The sequence below is a fragment of the Caloenas nicobarica genome, chromosome 5 (genome assembly GCF_036013445.1).
Source record: "Caloenas nicobarica isolate bCalNic1 chromosome 5, bCalNic1.hap1, whole genome shotgun sequence".
Lineage (NCBI taxonomy): Eukaryota > Metazoa > Chordata > Aves > Columbiformes > Columbidae > Caloenas > Caloenas nicobarica.
Genome location: NC_088249.1, coordinates 29,364,570 through 29,383,073, shown reverse-complemented (window position 1 = coordinate 29,383,073; position 18,504 = coordinate 29,364,570). Strand labels below are relative to the sequence as shown.

General features: G+C 39.5%; 1 protein-coding gene across 2 annotated transcripts in view; it reads right to left on the bottom strand.

Moving 5' to 3' along the window:
• Window positions 1-15,875, bottom strand: part of PRKD1 (protein kinase D1) — a 145,952-nt gene extending 130,077 nt beyond the window's left edge. For both annotated transcript variants that reach the window (XM_065635254.1, XM_065635255.1), the window contains exon 1: window positions 15,393-15,875. In XM_065635254.1, the coding sequence (XP_065491326.1) occupies window positions 15,393-15,581 (189 nt within the window). In that variant the 5' untranslated portion in view covers window positions 15,582-15,875. The remainder of the gene's footprint in view (window positions 1-15,392) is intronic.
• Between the last annotated feature and the right edge of the window lie 2,629 nt (window positions 15,876-18,504).

Sequence of the window (18,504 nt, the reverse complement as noted above, 5' to 3'; positions counted from 1 at the left end):
TTAACTAAGATCTTAATCCTGTACTCAACAGCAGACTGGCAAAACCAAATTATACAGATGAAAATTTTACATGGAAACAGGTACCTTTAGAATCTATTAATTTCCTCTTAGCAGCTGAGAGCATTATAAAAGTCAGTTGATTTCATGTGAGTTTTGGCCTATGTTTCATTTACCTGCCAAGTATGTAAAGTTGTTAGGTTAGTTTGTGGATTGGGACTTGGGAGGCCAGAGAGGGTATCACCAACTCTGTAAAAATATTTTATTTATTCAATATGTAAGCCAATTACTCCTAATTAGACTTTGCATGATCAAAACTATTCCATCACATTAAAAAAAGTGCAATTTCATACAGCACTGTAAATCTCTCTCTCACTCTAGAACAGTTCTATCTGACAGTTGCTACAGTGAAAATCAGTAGTAGTCAAAAATAGTACTCGAAAATATATTCCTGTTTTTTAAAATAGTGGTTTTGTGAGCTCAAGTATAGCATGTCACTTATCAAACCTTCTTCTTACCACAGACATATTTTCTTGTGAATGTCTAAATATTAAGAACAAATTATTCCTAGAGGTCAAGTGTTAGGCTGTTTGTTGTCTTTGGTTAATTTTTTTTTTTTAAACACAGAGAAAAGACTGCCCAGAGTAAATATCTACATATATAGTATATCTAGTTAAACAGAAACTCTGACTTACTAACGTGAAAAGCCTTTGCTGTCAAATTTTTAAATACCAAGAAAAATTGTAAGCAATTGAGAACACTGGGGTACTTCTGGAGGGACCGGAATTATCTTTACAAAAAAACCCAAAATATTATAATTTATCTTTTTAAACTTTTTTTCCTCCTTATCTATCTTTATAAGAAAGCCAATCATGAAGAAACAAATAACTTACTTAACAACTTTATTTCTTTAATTCCAAAAGAAAAAGGAAGATTAAATGGCATAAGAGAGTACACAAGGGACACTGCAAATATTTGCAATTTGATGAAAATACAATATAAAATAGATAAAACAGACTCCAATATGAATCTGCAAGCTGTGGTCCCCAATATTACCACCTACGAAACTGCAAAAGACTGCTAAGCAGAAAATGTACATTTTACTTAATAATGGAAAGAGCCTTTTTTTTTTTTTTTTTTCAATTTTTATCCCTTTTAGCTCAGAATCATCCACATTGGAAGAGACCTTGGGAGTTCATCTAGTCCAATATGCTGCTTAAAGCAGGGTCAGAACTGAATTGAGCTGAATTAGAAAGCGGTAAATTAGAAAACGAAAGGTGTATGGATCCAAAAAGCTGAGTCAACCGCAATATTAAGAGTTTACAGCAGCATCTTGCTGATGACCATGATAACTGTGTATGCCTCTCTTCTAACAATAATGGGCTGCTAAAAATAATTTTCCAGTGAGGCTTCAACTGCTACCTGTACTATATACTTCCTCACTTATGCATCAGCCAAAGTCACAAGAAATGTGAACCTGCAACAAAAAGGCTTTCGACACTTCTTGTTTCACTGGCCATGTCATAGCATCACAAATCATTGTTTCTACACTTCATATCCCATCCTGCTTACTTAGGGGGAGACATAGCAAACTCCCTGTTTCAATGAACAAAACAACCTCTGGGATATAAAGTCTTCAATAAAATATTCCCTGTCATATGCTTGAAAACACAGTGTTTCACTGAACAAAGATCAAAAAGAAGAGAGGTCACCTACCCTTATCATGCTGATGTTTCTATATTTTTTCACTACAAAAACTTCAGTAGCATTTTACTCTGATAATATGAGAGCTAATTCTGGCTCCTTTAAAATCAGAAAACTATAGAAATTTCCAGGGCATCAACAGCTGAAGAAGATTCTGAAAAAAAAAAAAAAATCTCCTTAAAATTAGGAACCAATTCGAAGGTTTTTTTTTTTAACTAAGAAAAAATAAATGAAAAAAAACCCTGGTTTTTTTTACATAAACATAAAAATAAAATCTGATGTGTTAAAATGTTTCAAAAAAATTTTTTTAAAAAGTTATGTGAAAGCACCTTGATTTTCCCTGCAAACTGACATATTTTCATGTTGAGAAACACCTGAAACACAAATTTGTATATCTATATTTTGATAGAATCATGGGAAAGAAAAAAAAGTTTCAAAAATGTCCAGTAACACTGTTATTTCCAAGGCACTATACATAGAAAAAAAATATATCGATACAAGAAATTATTAATCTTTTCTTCAAAGGGGTAATATGTGCTTGCTTGACATTTGCTTTCCATTGGCATTTTAGTTACATATTCTAGCTTACAAAAAAACGCATTAAAAAGTAGTCTCTTCCATAGTGTATCTCTGTCTGTGGAAATTACTAAAGAAGAATACTAAGAAATTACAAATCAGAAAAATTTAACAATATACTGAACTTCTTTGTACCAGAAGAAACTATAATACAGACCCAGCTGTAGAACTAGCACACAACATGAGTATTTGACCCAAGAATTCATTCACAAAATTCTAACAAGACTTTAATGGTCAGAAAGATACCTAGAAGCGCATTTACATTCCATACAAATTTCTCATACATTTTAAAACCAATCCTCAATGTGCATTGTAGTTAACACTAACATAATTAATTGTAATCCTTTTTAATTATTTGCAACTAGGAAGTATCTATATACTAACAATCATCATATCTTAACATTTTAGAAACATTCTAAGGATAAATTACATCAATATTCATCAATATTTCTGGTTGTATTACACACATCCTTGTACTGTGAATTCTAAGATTCATCAAAAATCACTTTTTTGTAAAGTTCTACATATAAAATTCTTAAGATATTTCACACAAAGTAAGAAATTCTGTTAAGTTGACTCAGTCAAAATCCTGCTTTATTCATATTTAATCCTCCTCTGTATCAATATACCATTCGGAAAGGGAAACTAATACGTTACGGAAGTGACTTGGTCAGTGGCATGCATGGCCAGCAGGAGTCAGAGAAATTATCATGTACACCTTTCCTAGATTCAGTATTTTCTATATCCCTTAATATCACAGTTTGAAAAGCCAGTACAGAAATGCCCTTCAACACACATGAAGATGCAGACCTCAAAGTGTTAATACTAATGCTTATGTTTGTAATTTTAATACAAAGGATTATTTCCTCAATACAGACAAAATAAAGTATGTGTAGAGAAAGCAAAAGTTCTCTCATAATGCTACATTAACATACATAAGCAATTCTTTATACATCTAGAGAAAGAATAAACATACAGATTATTCTCATTCAAAGCTTTATGTATTTTCTAATTGTTGCGGAACTGACTATCTAATTCATTATGATTTGAATGCAAACTTTGGAATCAAACAATAGCATGTCTTGGATTAAAAGAAATGGAAGTTATTAATCTTTATAAATGTATTTGTAATTATCATGAGGTTCAGTCCCAAATATTTTTTTAAACTTTTGTCCTATTGTTTATCTGTTCTCATATGAGCATGATATCAACATGGCAAGTGATATTCACATACGTTTTTGATTGAAACACATTGGGAAAAGAGTAACAATCACACCACACTAGTGAAAGATTTTTATGCACTCCTATTCAAAAGATGGGAATTAACCTTTGAGTTGCCATTTGTGAAGCCTCTCTTGTTATATGATGATTTCTGTTGTTTTCAGAACCCTCCTCTCGTACTGCTAAATAGAGGAAAAAAATGGTGACATTACTCAAAAATCGATTTCTTATCAGAAAATAAATATGCTTCCTAATTAAAGGTAAACAATGCAGCTCCACTCATCAACAATGGATGAGATACACTCAGTATTTCAGGGAAACCCAAGGAGTATTTTTTTTTTCTTTCAGATCTTTTCCCGAGGCATCTCCAAACACATTCCAGCAAGTTTTTACATATTATTTACCTCTCAAATAAGGAAGCGGACATTTGCCAACCTTTTAAACTGACCATATGAAATTTTTTGTTCTTAGGCCATGTTTGAACAACTAGGTCTGATTTTCAGTAGCTTTAAAAATTTAGAAATTCTTGTTTCGTACTTCAGTCTTCAAAAGGAACTTCATCTTTTTATCTACGTTACATCCAAATAAGCAAAACTTGCCAAACTGTCGGTAAAACTGCCACAAATTTATTTTTCATTTTTTAACAACATAAAGCACTTACTTCTGGGTAAATCAAGATATTTAACAAAATTGTGTGACCACAGTATGAAACTACCTTGAATGTTACCAAAATGTTAATATTCTTAAATTTAAACATACAACTGCACATAAAGCTCAGTGCCATCTGTGAATGCACAGCACGTTAAGATATGTTGAAAAATCAGCAATCAAATTTTAGCGTAGACCACATGCCCTGGGTTTACTCAATGGCTGTCTGTCAGTCCAGGATATTACCTTCAGATGCCTATGTTACATAGTGTGACCGTTTGATAAGAGCCTTTTAAGAAGCATGGGGAAAATAAGCAAAAGTGAAGGAGAAAAAAAACCCAAGAAGTAATACAACAAGCACTAACTTTAGTTTTGTTGTCCCCTTGGCCTTCCCTTTAAGCCCTAACAGCAAGATGGGGTCCAAATAATGCATCTTTTTTCCTTTGGAGCATCTCTAACATGCACATGTCCTCCCTGTGAAGACAGATGAATCAAGCATGTCCTTATCTGTTCATTTCTCAAGCAGTATATTGTCTTCCTTCCTCGAAAAATTGCACACTGTTCCACTTAAAGGAACCTTTGCAGCAGATGGGTGTATTCATTTTATCATTCCTTCCTTTCACCTCTGCACAGACCAACCTTTCCCCATTCCACAAGGACAGCTAACTCAGTCAGCCCCTCCCCTATGTAACAATATTTTTTTTATTTCTAATCCATAAGACTTGAGGTCTTTATTTCATATTGAAAGGGCTGGTGGTTTTTACTAATCATTTTTGCTAACCACTGGTTTCCATGAGGAACTGATGTGCTTTTGCCTACAACCTAAGATGGACTTCTCATACGGTTTTCTTCAAAGGCACTGCTGACAAACTACTGGTTTTAATGCTGAGGTATCATTCCACGTGGTTTAAGACATGGTGTAATAACAAGCTGTTCAGTACACCTGGACGGCAAAGTACTGAAGGGAGGGATTTCTTTCCTGTACACAATAAAGCATATACTAAGGCTCTATCATAATACAGGCTGCTTAACATCTATTAGGCATTAATGCAACAAATGCAAACACAAAGATTCAAAAGCACTGTTGGAAATAGTGTTTTCCAGCTTTCCAGTGTTTTCTTTACTCAAGTCCAAAAATGAAGGAGGAAGTTTCCACCACCTTTCTGGGTACCTGTTCCAGTACTGCACTACCCTCCTAGCAAGGAAGTTTTTTCCTCATGTACCATCTGAATCTCAATGAAACCATAATTTGTAGTCATTGCTCTTTGTTTCAGCCTCTCTCACTAGCTAGAAGGGTTTAGCTTTATCACCTTTGTAACTCCTCTTAAAGTGCTTACTTATTTCACATCAAGAACTAATTCAGCACCAGAATACAACTCAGAACCTCCTTGGTTCTGTGACAGTTGCCAAATAAAAGAAATCAAATGGAAGGAAGAAAGAGGAGGTTTACATTGGATGATCATTTAACCTAGATTAAGAACTGAAAGTCAAGATACTGGCATTTGTTTGTAGGTTTGAACTGTGTCTAATTCTGCGGGTCAAGTTCACATGGCATGAAAACAAAAACCAGGATCATAAACACAGACTGAAGATATACTAGAGATAAGTTTCTAGATGTAGAGCACAAGTATTTATTTTCCAAATTGTTTGACTTTACTATATTTTCTGCCTAACAATCTGTTAGCTATTTACTTGAACTCTTTCTGCTACAATGCTTTATCAAGCTTCATGTGACAAACACACCGTTATATGCGATGGATAACTTTCAAAGTTTAATTTTCCTTGGGAAATTAGGATAAAAACACAGTCTAGAATGAAGAGATCCTCTGCCCCAATCTAGTCCCCCTGCCCCCACACAAGCACACACAGAGACTCTTACCAGATTGTTTCAATTTTCACTCCACTTTTTTTTTTTTTACTCTTTTTTTTTTTTTTTTTTTTTTTTTTTTTTGTGTAGGACAGCCAGTTCTCTGGGAAAAAAATGCACTGAAAACCATGCGGGTTTGGAACTGGACAGACTCCTACTCATAGTCTACATATTTTGTTGCATTCCTCCTTTTTAGAGGTAGGCATAATAAATGTACCAGAACAAATTGATAAGTTCACACATATTGCAAGTATCTGAAAGGCTGCATTTTCTGATTTTAGTGCATAATTTTCCCACTTTCCTAGATGTAGTTGATGTTGGGTGGCAATATTAAAGCCTCAGACAGATAAGATCACCACTTACAACATTAGCACGCCTAGAGTCATGTCATGTAAACAGACAGCAAACCTGTAATGCAACCCTTTAAAAGCTGATGTAGAGGGGAACCGAACTCCAGAGCAAAATGTGAAAGTTACTACAACTAGATCAAAAATAGTGTTGACAACACATTGTCCTCTTTGTCATTGGGGTTTCCTTCACCCCTTCCCATGGATCGAAACCACAATTTAAAAAGTTTAAGTCACATAAACAAGCCTTTGTGGCCCAAGGATCCACAGGGCTTTCAGGACTCTTTCAGTCTGAATACAGACCCTCGCCCAGCATCCATACATAAATAAGGGCATATGTTACATAATTTATGGTGCTGCAAAGAGGTAGCCCATGGTTTACATTAACATTATGGTCCACATACATTAGTAATTTCTATTTTTATGTGAAAGGATTTCTCAGGTGGTAGGAAAATGATAAGGCAATGTGAAAGTCACTGTTTTTAAGGACAAGCATCTTTTAGGCAAATTGCCTCCTAGTCAGAATGATGCTCCCAGTCCCACCTGTGTCCCTGTTTGTGTGTTTGCAACTGACAAGACGCTAACAAAATCTACTTCTAACACTTCTCTTCTCTTAGGAAACAGCCAAGATCCAGATTAGATGAAGTACATTAATGTTTTTTAAAAAAAGAACAAAACTTGATATTTGACCAAAATAATCAACTGTGTTCTAGCTTTAATGCCCTCACACTGTTTCCAACCTGATTCTGACTGCAGAAGAGGCACACGCACAGCAGACTATGACTGAGACAACCACAATACCATTATACATTTTGCTTGGTGGGAGAAGTGAAAGCTTACCTTTTGATCAAGTTTTCCTCAGCTGAAGAAGAAAACAGAATTATAAGGAACAAGCAAAAGGAACCAACAAATAGATGGAGGAAAAGAAAGTAAGACAGTGATATACACTGAAATTTATGTCTAACTTTATGTCTATGTATACATCAGTATAATACGTCCACAGTGTTACCTCTACGTTTTAGCGTGATACGCTACACTACCTTTCCAACCTTCACACTTTGTTCCAGCAGATAAAACTAGTAGAGGATTTAGAAAGCAAAAATCTGCTTCATGAAGTAGCTGACTTGAAGTGCATACTTGAAGGTTTTATATTTTAAAAGTTCCAAGACAGATATATCTAAGTCATTTTAACTTTATACACAGTTTTTGAGTGACATCAAGTCTGCCATCTTCTCAGACTGTTACATGGATAGAAATAATTAAAAGGAAAGTCTCCAAAAGAAAGAGATCATTTAGCAGTACTAAAAGTATGAGGAAGAAGAAAGTTGAAAGTCTGTAAAAGAAATCTGGTTTGATCAGCAAAATCCTAGACATTCACAGGGATAGCATAAGCTAGGAGAATGTAAACAAAGGTGATGTCTGGGCAGAGCACCGAAAAATTCATGCTGGGCATCCAAGCTTACCACAGCAAGTGCCCCACCAGCCAAGCACAGAAAGGCATTGAATAAAGAGTCTCCTCTAACAAAGCAGTAAAGCACAACGAACGTAACACATATGGGAAAGAAAAATCACTGTCAAAGATGGGGTAAAAGATATTTCAATTAAGTGGGGATTTTTTTTTTCTTATTCTCATATAACCCACATTCTTTTGGAGTTAATGAGACATGATAACAAAATTCAGGTAGCCTTTCAAGCGGAACCTCTATGATCAACCCTGTGTAAGAGACACTGAAGTCTGACACTGAAGCTGAAAAATGAAACGAGTATTTTACTGGATCACATTCCAGAGCAGATTTCAAATCTATCCCAAAACTGACAACTTGACATTATGCAAGCAGCATATAGTAGCTCCAGAAGACAATTTGAAAGAGAAGTCCTCCTCCAAGCAGCAAGAGCCAAATACAAGTCAATTGCCAGCACTGACTAAAGACGCATATACAGCAACACTGTTGTATGGTGAGGATTCATCAAATATTTCTAGAAATGAGATCAACCTGTGGCATATACTTGTGTACACAGAGGCAGAAGCAAAACATTTCCCAACAAGTGCAAAGCCTTTAGAAATCTGCACTGAGTAGCTAAAATGAATTCACCTATACTTTGGGTAAATACTTGGGGGGAGAGAGATTTAATTTATATACTTAATTCCATCTGTATAACTGCTGACATACTACATAATGTCAACCTAAACCTCTCTGATTTCAATCAGAGGGCAAAGTGGAGAAGTTAGTGATGGCCTACACCATTGTACAAAAGTAATTTTTAAAAAATACAAATAATACATGACTTATCCCAGGTTACTTGAGATAGACGACACTCAGTCTCACTGTAATTAATCTGTCTTTATAATTTGTAATTTTTAATTTCACATATACTAAAAAATCCACAGATGTCCTATAAATAAGTGCTAGCATAGAGTCACTAAAATAAATAAATAAATAAAACCATACATTTGGCAAAAGTTTTTCATTGAAATAGTTTCATATACAAAATACAGTAAAAAAAGAAACCATAAGTGACAACACGCAGACTGCAAGTGTGCTTGTTTCCTTGCAGATAACCACAGTATAACACACCTGGTAACCGCACAGCCAGATTTCTCCAAACACATTAAAAAAAAAAAACCAACTAGATAAGAAGAGCAAATAGTTTGGGATGTTTGTGAGGAATTTCCAGAAGTCATGGGAAAATACCTGTGGACAAAGCCTGCACAAATCCATACAGGGATTTCACACGTATCCCACAGCACAGATCACCTACGTAAAAACAGTAAACCCACCACTCCTTTAGGACGCACTGGGCTTACTGGGCATTCTCAGACCAGCCGTGTGGTGCACTGGACAGATAATCAGGCCTCAGGTATTTCAAATTCACTGAGCACATGTCACACTATGTCCACATATGCATTCTGTCTGGGAAGTGTTGCAACTTCGATAGTAAATTCCATTCTTTCTCTGGCAACAGAGCTTCATCTCATTGGCAACGAGAGAAGCATCTCGTAGGCTTATTCATCTTCTACTTTTTTAAAATAATTATGGAAATCATATATTTCCTGGGGGAACCATCCGTGAGGCTAACACAAGATCAGCGCAAGTCTTCTTTTATAATGCCTTTCAAAATCAAAATGTCAACTGCTTTGGTTACAAGTCCATCTTCTATTCAAAGCTCCATTTTATTTCTTATTCTGTGAGAATTTATTTGATAGCCTTTAATCTTTGGCAATGAATTTCTCAAATGCTCTAGATAAGTTTGTGGCATTAGACCAATTTTCCTCATCTGGATCACTGACAGGATAGATAACAAAGTTAGCATTTCTTAAAAACCCTACAGTTTCTTTAAACAAATTCACACTGACTCCCTTTCATCAAAGTTATGCTTCTCCTGGTGTTTTCTCACACATGCTCCAAAAGTAAGTGTAAGCAATCTACAAACTACTGTTACATACACTGACTTTAAGTTTCCAGGGTGGAGAATAATAAATGTTAAGTCAATAAAAGATAAAATGGTAAACATTGAAAGTCTCACTTGAGTTTATAAGACTTAGATTGCTAGAAAAGTCTTTTCACTTTGGAATATATTTACATGCACAAAGACAAGGCACCTCGCATTCCTCAAATGAAATTTAACAACTTGGTGTTTTCACAGCAGGGGCAGAAGGAAGCATTCCATGCAGAGAAAGACTCACTTGAGGGAAGAAAGTTTAACATTTTGTTACAAGACTTCAATGAGAATGTGACTTTAACTGATAAACAACATATCTGTACTAACTTTTCCAGAACATATGAAGACTGTGACTACAGCCAAAATGTAATGAATATATGAAATGACTACATCCATGTATTTGATTGACGGTATATCGGTTCTGGTCAGCATGGTAAAAACCTGTTTCTCTGTTTATCCTGAGGCTAAAAATGTTTCTTTCTAGTATACTATTTACCTTGAGTCCCCATCCTACTCCGAAGGAAATGATTTCATTGCCACCAGGCTCTTGTTTATTTTAGGAGAGTTTGTAGATTGGTGGGGAGGAGGAGGAGAAATACATCATCCATATAAACAAACCCCATATGTTTTCCATGGTTGCTTGAAAGAAACCCTTGCAGAAAAGGTTAAGCATATTTTCGGGTCAACCTTTAGAAAAGCTCTTTTATTTGCTCAGACCAGAGGTTTGGAGATTCCAGCCTAAGAAAACAAAACTAAGCTTAATTTTTTCTGTTTTATTTATTCAGGTTAGATTTCCCATACCGAGGACAGCCAGAAGCACAAGTGGATGCATATTTGTTCCTGAACGTGTCTGGTTCGATTCTCAGGGACAGATTAGGTACAAGAATACTTTAAAACGGCTCTTGGTTTGACTTGTAACAATTTTTTTCCTAATTTAACACTGAATACCTTACACAAAGATTAATTCAGGCACAGTATTCCAGCTGCAGTATGCCACTTGAACTACCTTGGTCCCTTCCCCTTCCTGAAATGGCCTACTTTCTGCTTATTACTTTTTTTTCCCCTCACTGTGAAATTTCAGAATTATCCAAACCAGTGAACTATATACAACATTACTTTTATAAATCAGCGTAAACTACACGTGGCCTATGCAGATCAAATTTTGTCTCTGTATTTGTTGTGTTTCCTATTCCTTGCAACTTCTCGGCCTTCAAACGCCAAAGGCAAGCCAACAATCGACACTATTCAAGGCCAGGCTGGATGAGGCTCTGAGCAACCTGATCCAGTTGAAGATGTCCCTGCTCATTGCAGGAGGCTTGGACTAGATGACCTTTGATGGTCCTTTCCAACCCAAACTATTCTATGATTCTATGATCTGACCTTAATGGCTGACCTAAGGGCTATTTTATAAAATCCACATTCCCAAGTCAAATAATATTGCATCATTTATTTACTTGAGAACTCAAAGCTTTCAAAACTTGGCAATGCTACAAAAGTAGCCCAAAACATTTTATGCGAAGTATAATGATAACAAAGAATTTCAACTAATAGAAAATACAGATTTTTCCCCTTTGTATTAAAATTGCATGAATTTGTATAAAAATTTGTATAAAGATTCCTTTCTTTGACTTTCACTAGTAAAGTCTTTGATAACATGATCATTCCAGACAATTAAAAACACGCCACATTCCTACTTAGTGTGGTTCACATTACACTTTTACCCTAGAGAAAGTGGTTCCATTGTGTGCAGATAACCCAAAAAGGGCAATAATCAAAGTATTTGTTTTCAGAAAACAAAGATTGTATTTTACAATATCCTCCCACCGTTCTTGTGGGGGAGTCAGCCTAGAAGTCAAACACTGACACACATTTTGCAGTTGATCTTCATTTCTTGTCAACCACATGATCATTTAAATGCTAAAATTCCATTTCAACTGAAGAAAAAATAACCTCACGTGAACAAGTCTCAAAGTTTTCATGTCATTGATTCTAAGAAGGACAAACAAAACACACGAAGTCAAAGGAATCAAATTTTGTTGTCTTCAGAGCACTTCTTAACAGATTTAAATGTGTTTGGATTTCTGCCCAAAACGGGTACATACTATTTCACCTTCAGATTTGTTAAGAAAATTTCCATACAACTATCTCAGGATGAAATTTGTTCACCATGAGGGTGGTGAGACACTGGCACAGGTTGCCCAGAGAAGCTGTGGATGCTCCATCCCTGGAAGCGTTCAAGGCCAGGCTGGACGGGGCTTTGAGCAACCTGGTCCAGTGGAAGGTGTCCTTGCCCATGGCAGGGGGCTTGGAACTAGAGAATCTGTAAGGTCCCTTCCAACACAAACCATTCTGTGATCCCATAAAATTCCTGAAAAAATGCCTCTCAGGGACACTGGAGAAAGAGACACACTTTGTTCATTCTGTTTTTCACATCGTATACATTTGACTATTAATGTAATTATACTCTCTACCAAAATTAGAAAACCTAACCTTTGCACTTCAGATGCTGTTTAAAGTCCAGTAGTGTAAATACATGCAAATACATGTTTATATCTAAATATAAACTTCTAAAGTATACATAGCAATAAGTGTTATATATGTGCGTGCATGTGTATATTATATATTATTTATCTATAAAAGCACCATATGAAGATATATGGTTTTACACATATATATAAATGCATGCATATATAAATATATATACACATATGCACATATCCCCTCTACATTAACATCCTACTCTGGCCTATATATGCTCTACTCTGCAAACTTTGAGAAAATTTAGTTCAATTTAACATAAATTTTGAGCAGCACTAAATTAAGTTGTTGTACAAATCTGTGCAGAATATGGGTCAGAAATATCTTGACTCAGGTATACCCACATTACCACAGAAGAGCCTCTCTATAAACAGATCATCTGATACTGATACTAAAGAGAATTTAGCACAATCCTAAAAATAAATTTGTGTACAAGAGGACTGCTTAAGTATTTCACAGCATGCAACAGAGTTGATTTTAGCAGTCTAACATGACAGCCAAAGAGAAAAACAAAATCACATTTTTCTCATCTTTATCCACTGCTTAAACAACCCAGACGAGACAGAGACTTGGGGACAAAATTGTTAGCTGGTAGGCCACTACTTTACAGACCTAAATAAACTTGCAAATAGTGTGAGATTTCAATAAAATATTATTTACAGTATAGTCTCCTGCTTGATTGTGATAGGCAGATACATCTTATAAAATGAACAGTAAGCAATACTTTAAATCTTTTCAGTAAAAGAGAAAATCATTAATCTACAACACACAAAAAGTTACCTCATAACAGTTCTAGTTATCATTTAATTTTTTTAAAGAGGCTCTCTGCCACTACACTGAGTAACTTTGTATATGCAAACCATCCCCTCACGTTTAGTGAAACAATGTGTATTAGTGAAGTCCTGTATACAGACATATTTGCAGGTTTAAGCTTAAAACAGAGATTCTGAGGAATAAATAACATACAAATTAAGCTGCAGAGTGGAGAAGGTACAGGCCACCACCTGGAAAGAAAGAAGAAAAAAACCAACATACACACACACACAAGAAAAAAAACAAAAAAAACAAAAAACCAAAAAAAAACCAAACACCACCAAACAAGAAAAAAACACACTCACACACCACGAAGCCTATCTTTCTTCCAGTTTTCCCTTTCTTTGCACCACTTCCTCCTCAACAGACTTGGAAAAGCAGACATTTGGGCTCTGAGAAACTGTAACTAGAAGAAAGTTCTTCATTCAAATGTGCCCTGTAGACAAGCAGCTAAATGATTCTCTCTTTTATGTAGTCAGAAAACTGCAACAAATTAAAGTGTTCAAAATTTTTATGTCAGTACTTAAACAAGTCTGACTTTTGAGCACAAGCCAATGCATTTCATTTTCTTCAGACAATGGCACATTGTTAGAAAATTAGGATTAGACTCAAGTTTATAGTAAACCCACGAAATTAATAAACTACTCGAGCACAAAAATATAAACAACGCATGCAACAATCTTAATGCTTCCATTATTGCTAGCACAACAACTTATGAAGGGTGAAATATTAAAACTATTTGAGTTGTTTCTGATGCATATGTGACCAAGTAACAAGTTTGGCCTAGCTTTGAAAGGAAATATGGTAATGTTAAACAGAAGACCTTTCTTCAGAACTGAATTTAAGAAAGCAGATAACCGTTAAACAAAGAAAAATAGAAAATTTAGAAATTTCATACTTTTTTGAAAATATTTCATTAGTTCCTCTTAAAAAAAAATTCTGCTATCCAGTGAAGTTCAGATTGATGGGATGTACAAACAGATGTAAGATAAGGCTGTCAACTTAAGAAAAAAAAAAAAAACACCACAACACCACCTGCCTAAAAAAATCCCTGCCTGAAATTATTTTACATCAGGAAAAACAAGGGGGGAAAAAAGTCCAACTTGTTCCAATATAACCATCCTGAATATTTAGGTGTTGGGTTTTTTTAACTTGGTCTTTGCAATCACTCAGACACTTTTATGTGAGTCTTCCACACAACAAACACTGATGAAGTAGAACTTTAGTTTACAACATGATTGTAAACACAGAAATCAGAAAAGGCAAAGGATAGCAAACGTTCAGATGCAAGAGACGTGTATTTTAGCGCGTTGCGCGAATTTTACCAGACTCCTGGTGACCTGTGCCTAGCGACGCTACCGTTTCAGAGGACCAGCGGCGAGTGCCACCCCCGCAGCGGTGCCACCTTTGTTCCCGGGGCCAGCGCTCCCCACCCTGCCGCCGAGGGACCCACCGCCGCCCGCAGCTGCTGCCTCCTGCGCCGCGGCCACCTGCCAGCTCCCGGGACTGGCACCCAGCGCCAGCCCGTACCGCAGAACCCTCTGCCCCCGGCGCGGCGTCCGCCCCCACGGCCCAGCACCGTCCCACGGGCCGGCAGTGCCGGGCCAGGGCGCTGCCCCCCGGCCCCAGCTCACGGCTCCGCCGCGCTGCCCGCCACCGGGAAAGGAGTGCGAAGTGCTGCGCGCCGCTTTGAATCCTGGGCTCTCGGGGTTGGTTTTTCCTTGTTGCTGTTTGCCTTTTTTTTTTTTTTTTTTTTTTTTTTTTTTTTTTTTTTTTTTTTTTTTTATAGTGGAAAGTTTTCTCTCCCAGCAGAGGCCGGGACAACGCGCAAACTGCCCCAGGGCGCCGCGCTGCCATCGCAGCTGACAGGTTTCTGCCTCCCCCTCTTCTTCCGCAGCATTAAAAAGCAGGCAGATAGATCCGGCTGGGGTTTGTTTTTAATAACAGTTATTAGTACAGCTAATTGCATCCATTGCCAACAAAATGAAAGTCAAGCTCGCAAGCGAGCATCCCGCACCGAGCCTCTTCGGCGCCGGGGGGGGACAGAGGAAGAGCGGGGGGCCGGGGTGAGGGAAGCGGGACCGGCAGCAGAGGAGGAGAAGAGGCAGAAAAGTTGCGATCGCTCTCGTTAGCCCCGGAACCGAGCCGCCGGGAGGCCGGGGAAAGGAAAGTTCACAGCCACCAGCTGCGCCTACGGGCAGTGGGTTCGGGGGGCAGCGGGAGGTTGAGGTTCTTATTACCTTCTGGTCGACGATGGAGCAAGCCATTTCCCGGACATGGGCGAGACTGAAGTCCCCCGAGGAGTCCTGCAGCAGCAGCACCGGCTCCCGGCTCAGCCCGATCTGGAGGTGGAAGGCGATGCCGCCCCCGGCAGCAGCCCCCGGCGGCGGCAGCGGGCTGGGCGGCCGGATCAGCGGAGTGGCGCTCATCGAAAACTCCCCGCCGGAGCCGCCGCCGGAGCAGAGGGGTCAGGGACGGAAGGGGAGAGCCGGGCGCCGCGGCGAAAAGTTTGCGGCCGCCCCGGAGGCGCCTGGCGAGTTCCCCCGCGAAGTTTCAGGGAAGTCCCGCCGAGCGCCTCTTGGGTGAAAATGGCGAGGGGGCCGAGGGGGAGGGGGCAGAGGACCGGGGAGGATGCAGACAGGAAAAGGCGGCGAGAGAGACGCGCAGGGCGACGGGGGAACCCAGCCCAGCGCCGCCGAGGTGGTGCCGCCGCTCCGGCTGTTGGCGCTGTGCGCGGCGCGGGGGCGGGACGGGCCGCGCCCTCCACCGGGACGGGCCGAGGCCGGGTCGGGCCGCGCCGCTCCGCCACCACACGGCGGCCGCGTCCCAACAGGCGGTAGGGGCCGAGCAGCCCGTGCGGGGTCGGCTGGTTTCCCTGCGGTGGGGCTTGGCCGCAGCCGTGTCTGGTCTCTCCGCCCGGCCGAGTCAGTGGGCTGCGGTGCCGGGGAGGGGAGAGCCGCCTCTTGCCCCGTCAGCCCCGTTGGGCAGTCCCTCAAAGCCGCCTTCATCCCGCCTCGCCCGGTCCTTTGTGGCCTCCTGGGCCGCAGGTCGAGGCAAATCCTCGCCGGCAGCCAGCGCGGTGGCGTCTCCCGGGCAGGGTGGCGGCAGCTGCCCCCGAGGACGGAGGGAAGTGCCAGGGGAGCGGGAGCTCCGGCCTGACCCCGGCTCTTCTGCCTGGCTTCACCCCGCTGCTCCGGTCACCACCGTGCCACTTCCTCCAGAAGCCCCCGCAGGTTTGGAGGAAGAAATGTGGGAGGGCTCGCACCCATCTCTTCTCTAAAACAGCTTCCAGTTGCAGGGACAGTCTGTGCTAAGGAGGAGCTCCCAGCCACCTAACACCAGGATGAGTTACCCAGCCCAGCTCTCAGGGTCTGTGCAAGCCCCATCCGTCTGTGCAAACAGGACCGACGGCAGGCGACATTTAGTCTAAAAAGCCCATCCCGAATCTCCATCTGGAAGTCTGTGGAATGTGAACTGTAATTATTTTGAGTACCAACAAAGAAACTCTCAAGCTATATATATGGCACCTGTAAGGATGGCGGTACTAAATGTATATTTTTAAGTACAGTGGTTGATCAAATTTACAGTCTTTTTCTTTACAAACTGCTTTTTTGACCAAATGTACAGCTGCAGCATTGTTTGATTTTGAGCAGCTGTCTTGTTAGGACCCATTTTACTGTTATCAGCTTGTTTCCCCCCTGGGATTTGCACATGCACAGCACCCTACTGTCTGTATAGTTTTTGAATCCATTTATTCTTTGATGTATTTTCTTTTGGAATTGCTGCATTTTTATCTGCATCTTCTACAGACTACCGAATCTGCTGAAAATGTCAGCACTCTAGAATGAGATGATTACTAGTCCCACTTAGTAGACTTCTTCTTATTGCAGGAGGAGTAATAATGATCTTCAGCCATGTTCTTTGGCTTTACCGTTGAAAATCATACTTAATTTTGGTGTTGTCTGCAGTATTTCCTTACAAATGAATCAGTTTCAGTCAGTGGTGTACCCTGGCTATGCTGGTTAACATTGTGACGGACTGTTTCTTAACAGCTCCCTATATACTAGACGTTTTGGTGCTTGGATGTTTTGGAGCATGTACATTTATACTCCAAAGTCAAAGCCTGCTGAGCATTAGAACTACTGCAGGCTTCCCAGGAAGCTGTGGCCCAGCCAGCTAATCTATACAGGAATTAGTACAGGAGGACTGTGAGGTCCATGTGTGAATCTGTTGCAGGAAGGGCTGGTGAGGTCCAGGTGCCCTCCCTGAATGGGTGTCATAAATTCAAGTGCAAATGCAAGGCCAGAGCCACATCAGGTAGCCAGTGGCAGTTTTTTCCTGAGTGCTGTAGTTCCTACTTCTCCCGCGTTGCATGCAGCATCCTAGAAGATCCTGAAGCCTTGCTTCATTGTTCAGGTGATCCTTGAATGCAGTAAAGTGTCGTCAACTGTTCTCAGAGTGCCTCTTCCTTACAGCCTACTGTGGCAAAAGCAGATGTGGCTCTGATGGCAATAGAAGTGGTGAGTTGTCCCCCTCTCTCCTGCTCTTGCTGTATTTAATTGTAGGCTCACATAATTGAGCATTTCACAATATGAGTGGCATGATGGCATTTGCTTTCAAGGGAAAGAGTGGAAAAATGACAGCAGTATACAACCTTAGCTACTATACACAGTGTTAAAGCTCTTCTGCAACTCTTAAAATAACTAAAGAGAAGTAGCAGTAGCAATGCTGAGAATTATATATCCTTGGTTTTCTCATCTATGTGAAATCTAGCGATATAGCTCATAGGTTGTGACTCATCCACAGATCCACATGCCAACATGGGCACAGGTTTTTCTTCAAAAAGAAAGATTACAATATTTTTTTAAAGTTGTATGTCACCAAGTCGTTTGATTAGTGTATTGGCCATGTTGAGTACACATTTGTAATTGGAATAGATGAGGACAGGACGACTTCAGCATGTGTCAGCCAGTCATATACAAAAGCTATTTATAAAAAGATTCAGTGAAATCATGTGATGTGATCCTGAGTACAACCTGGCCTGTTGTACTGAATGAAATGTCGTCTATTTCGTGATACTTCCAGATGAGAGAGTTATTGTGCTGATGCCAGGGAGGGAAAATACCGTCCATAGCAGTCTGTTCTCTTCCCTGTGACCTGATACAGTGTGCATGCCTGGTTGAGCCTATCTGTGCATGCACAGTTGGAGAAACCTCTGGAAGTTTAGGTTTCACTGGACCTGTACAGATCAATTAAGCAGTACCTGAACTGTCACATGAACTTGCAGGAAAAAAAAAAAAGAGTTTGCTGCACATGGCTACACAGTTTATACATCTGACTATGTACAGGAAG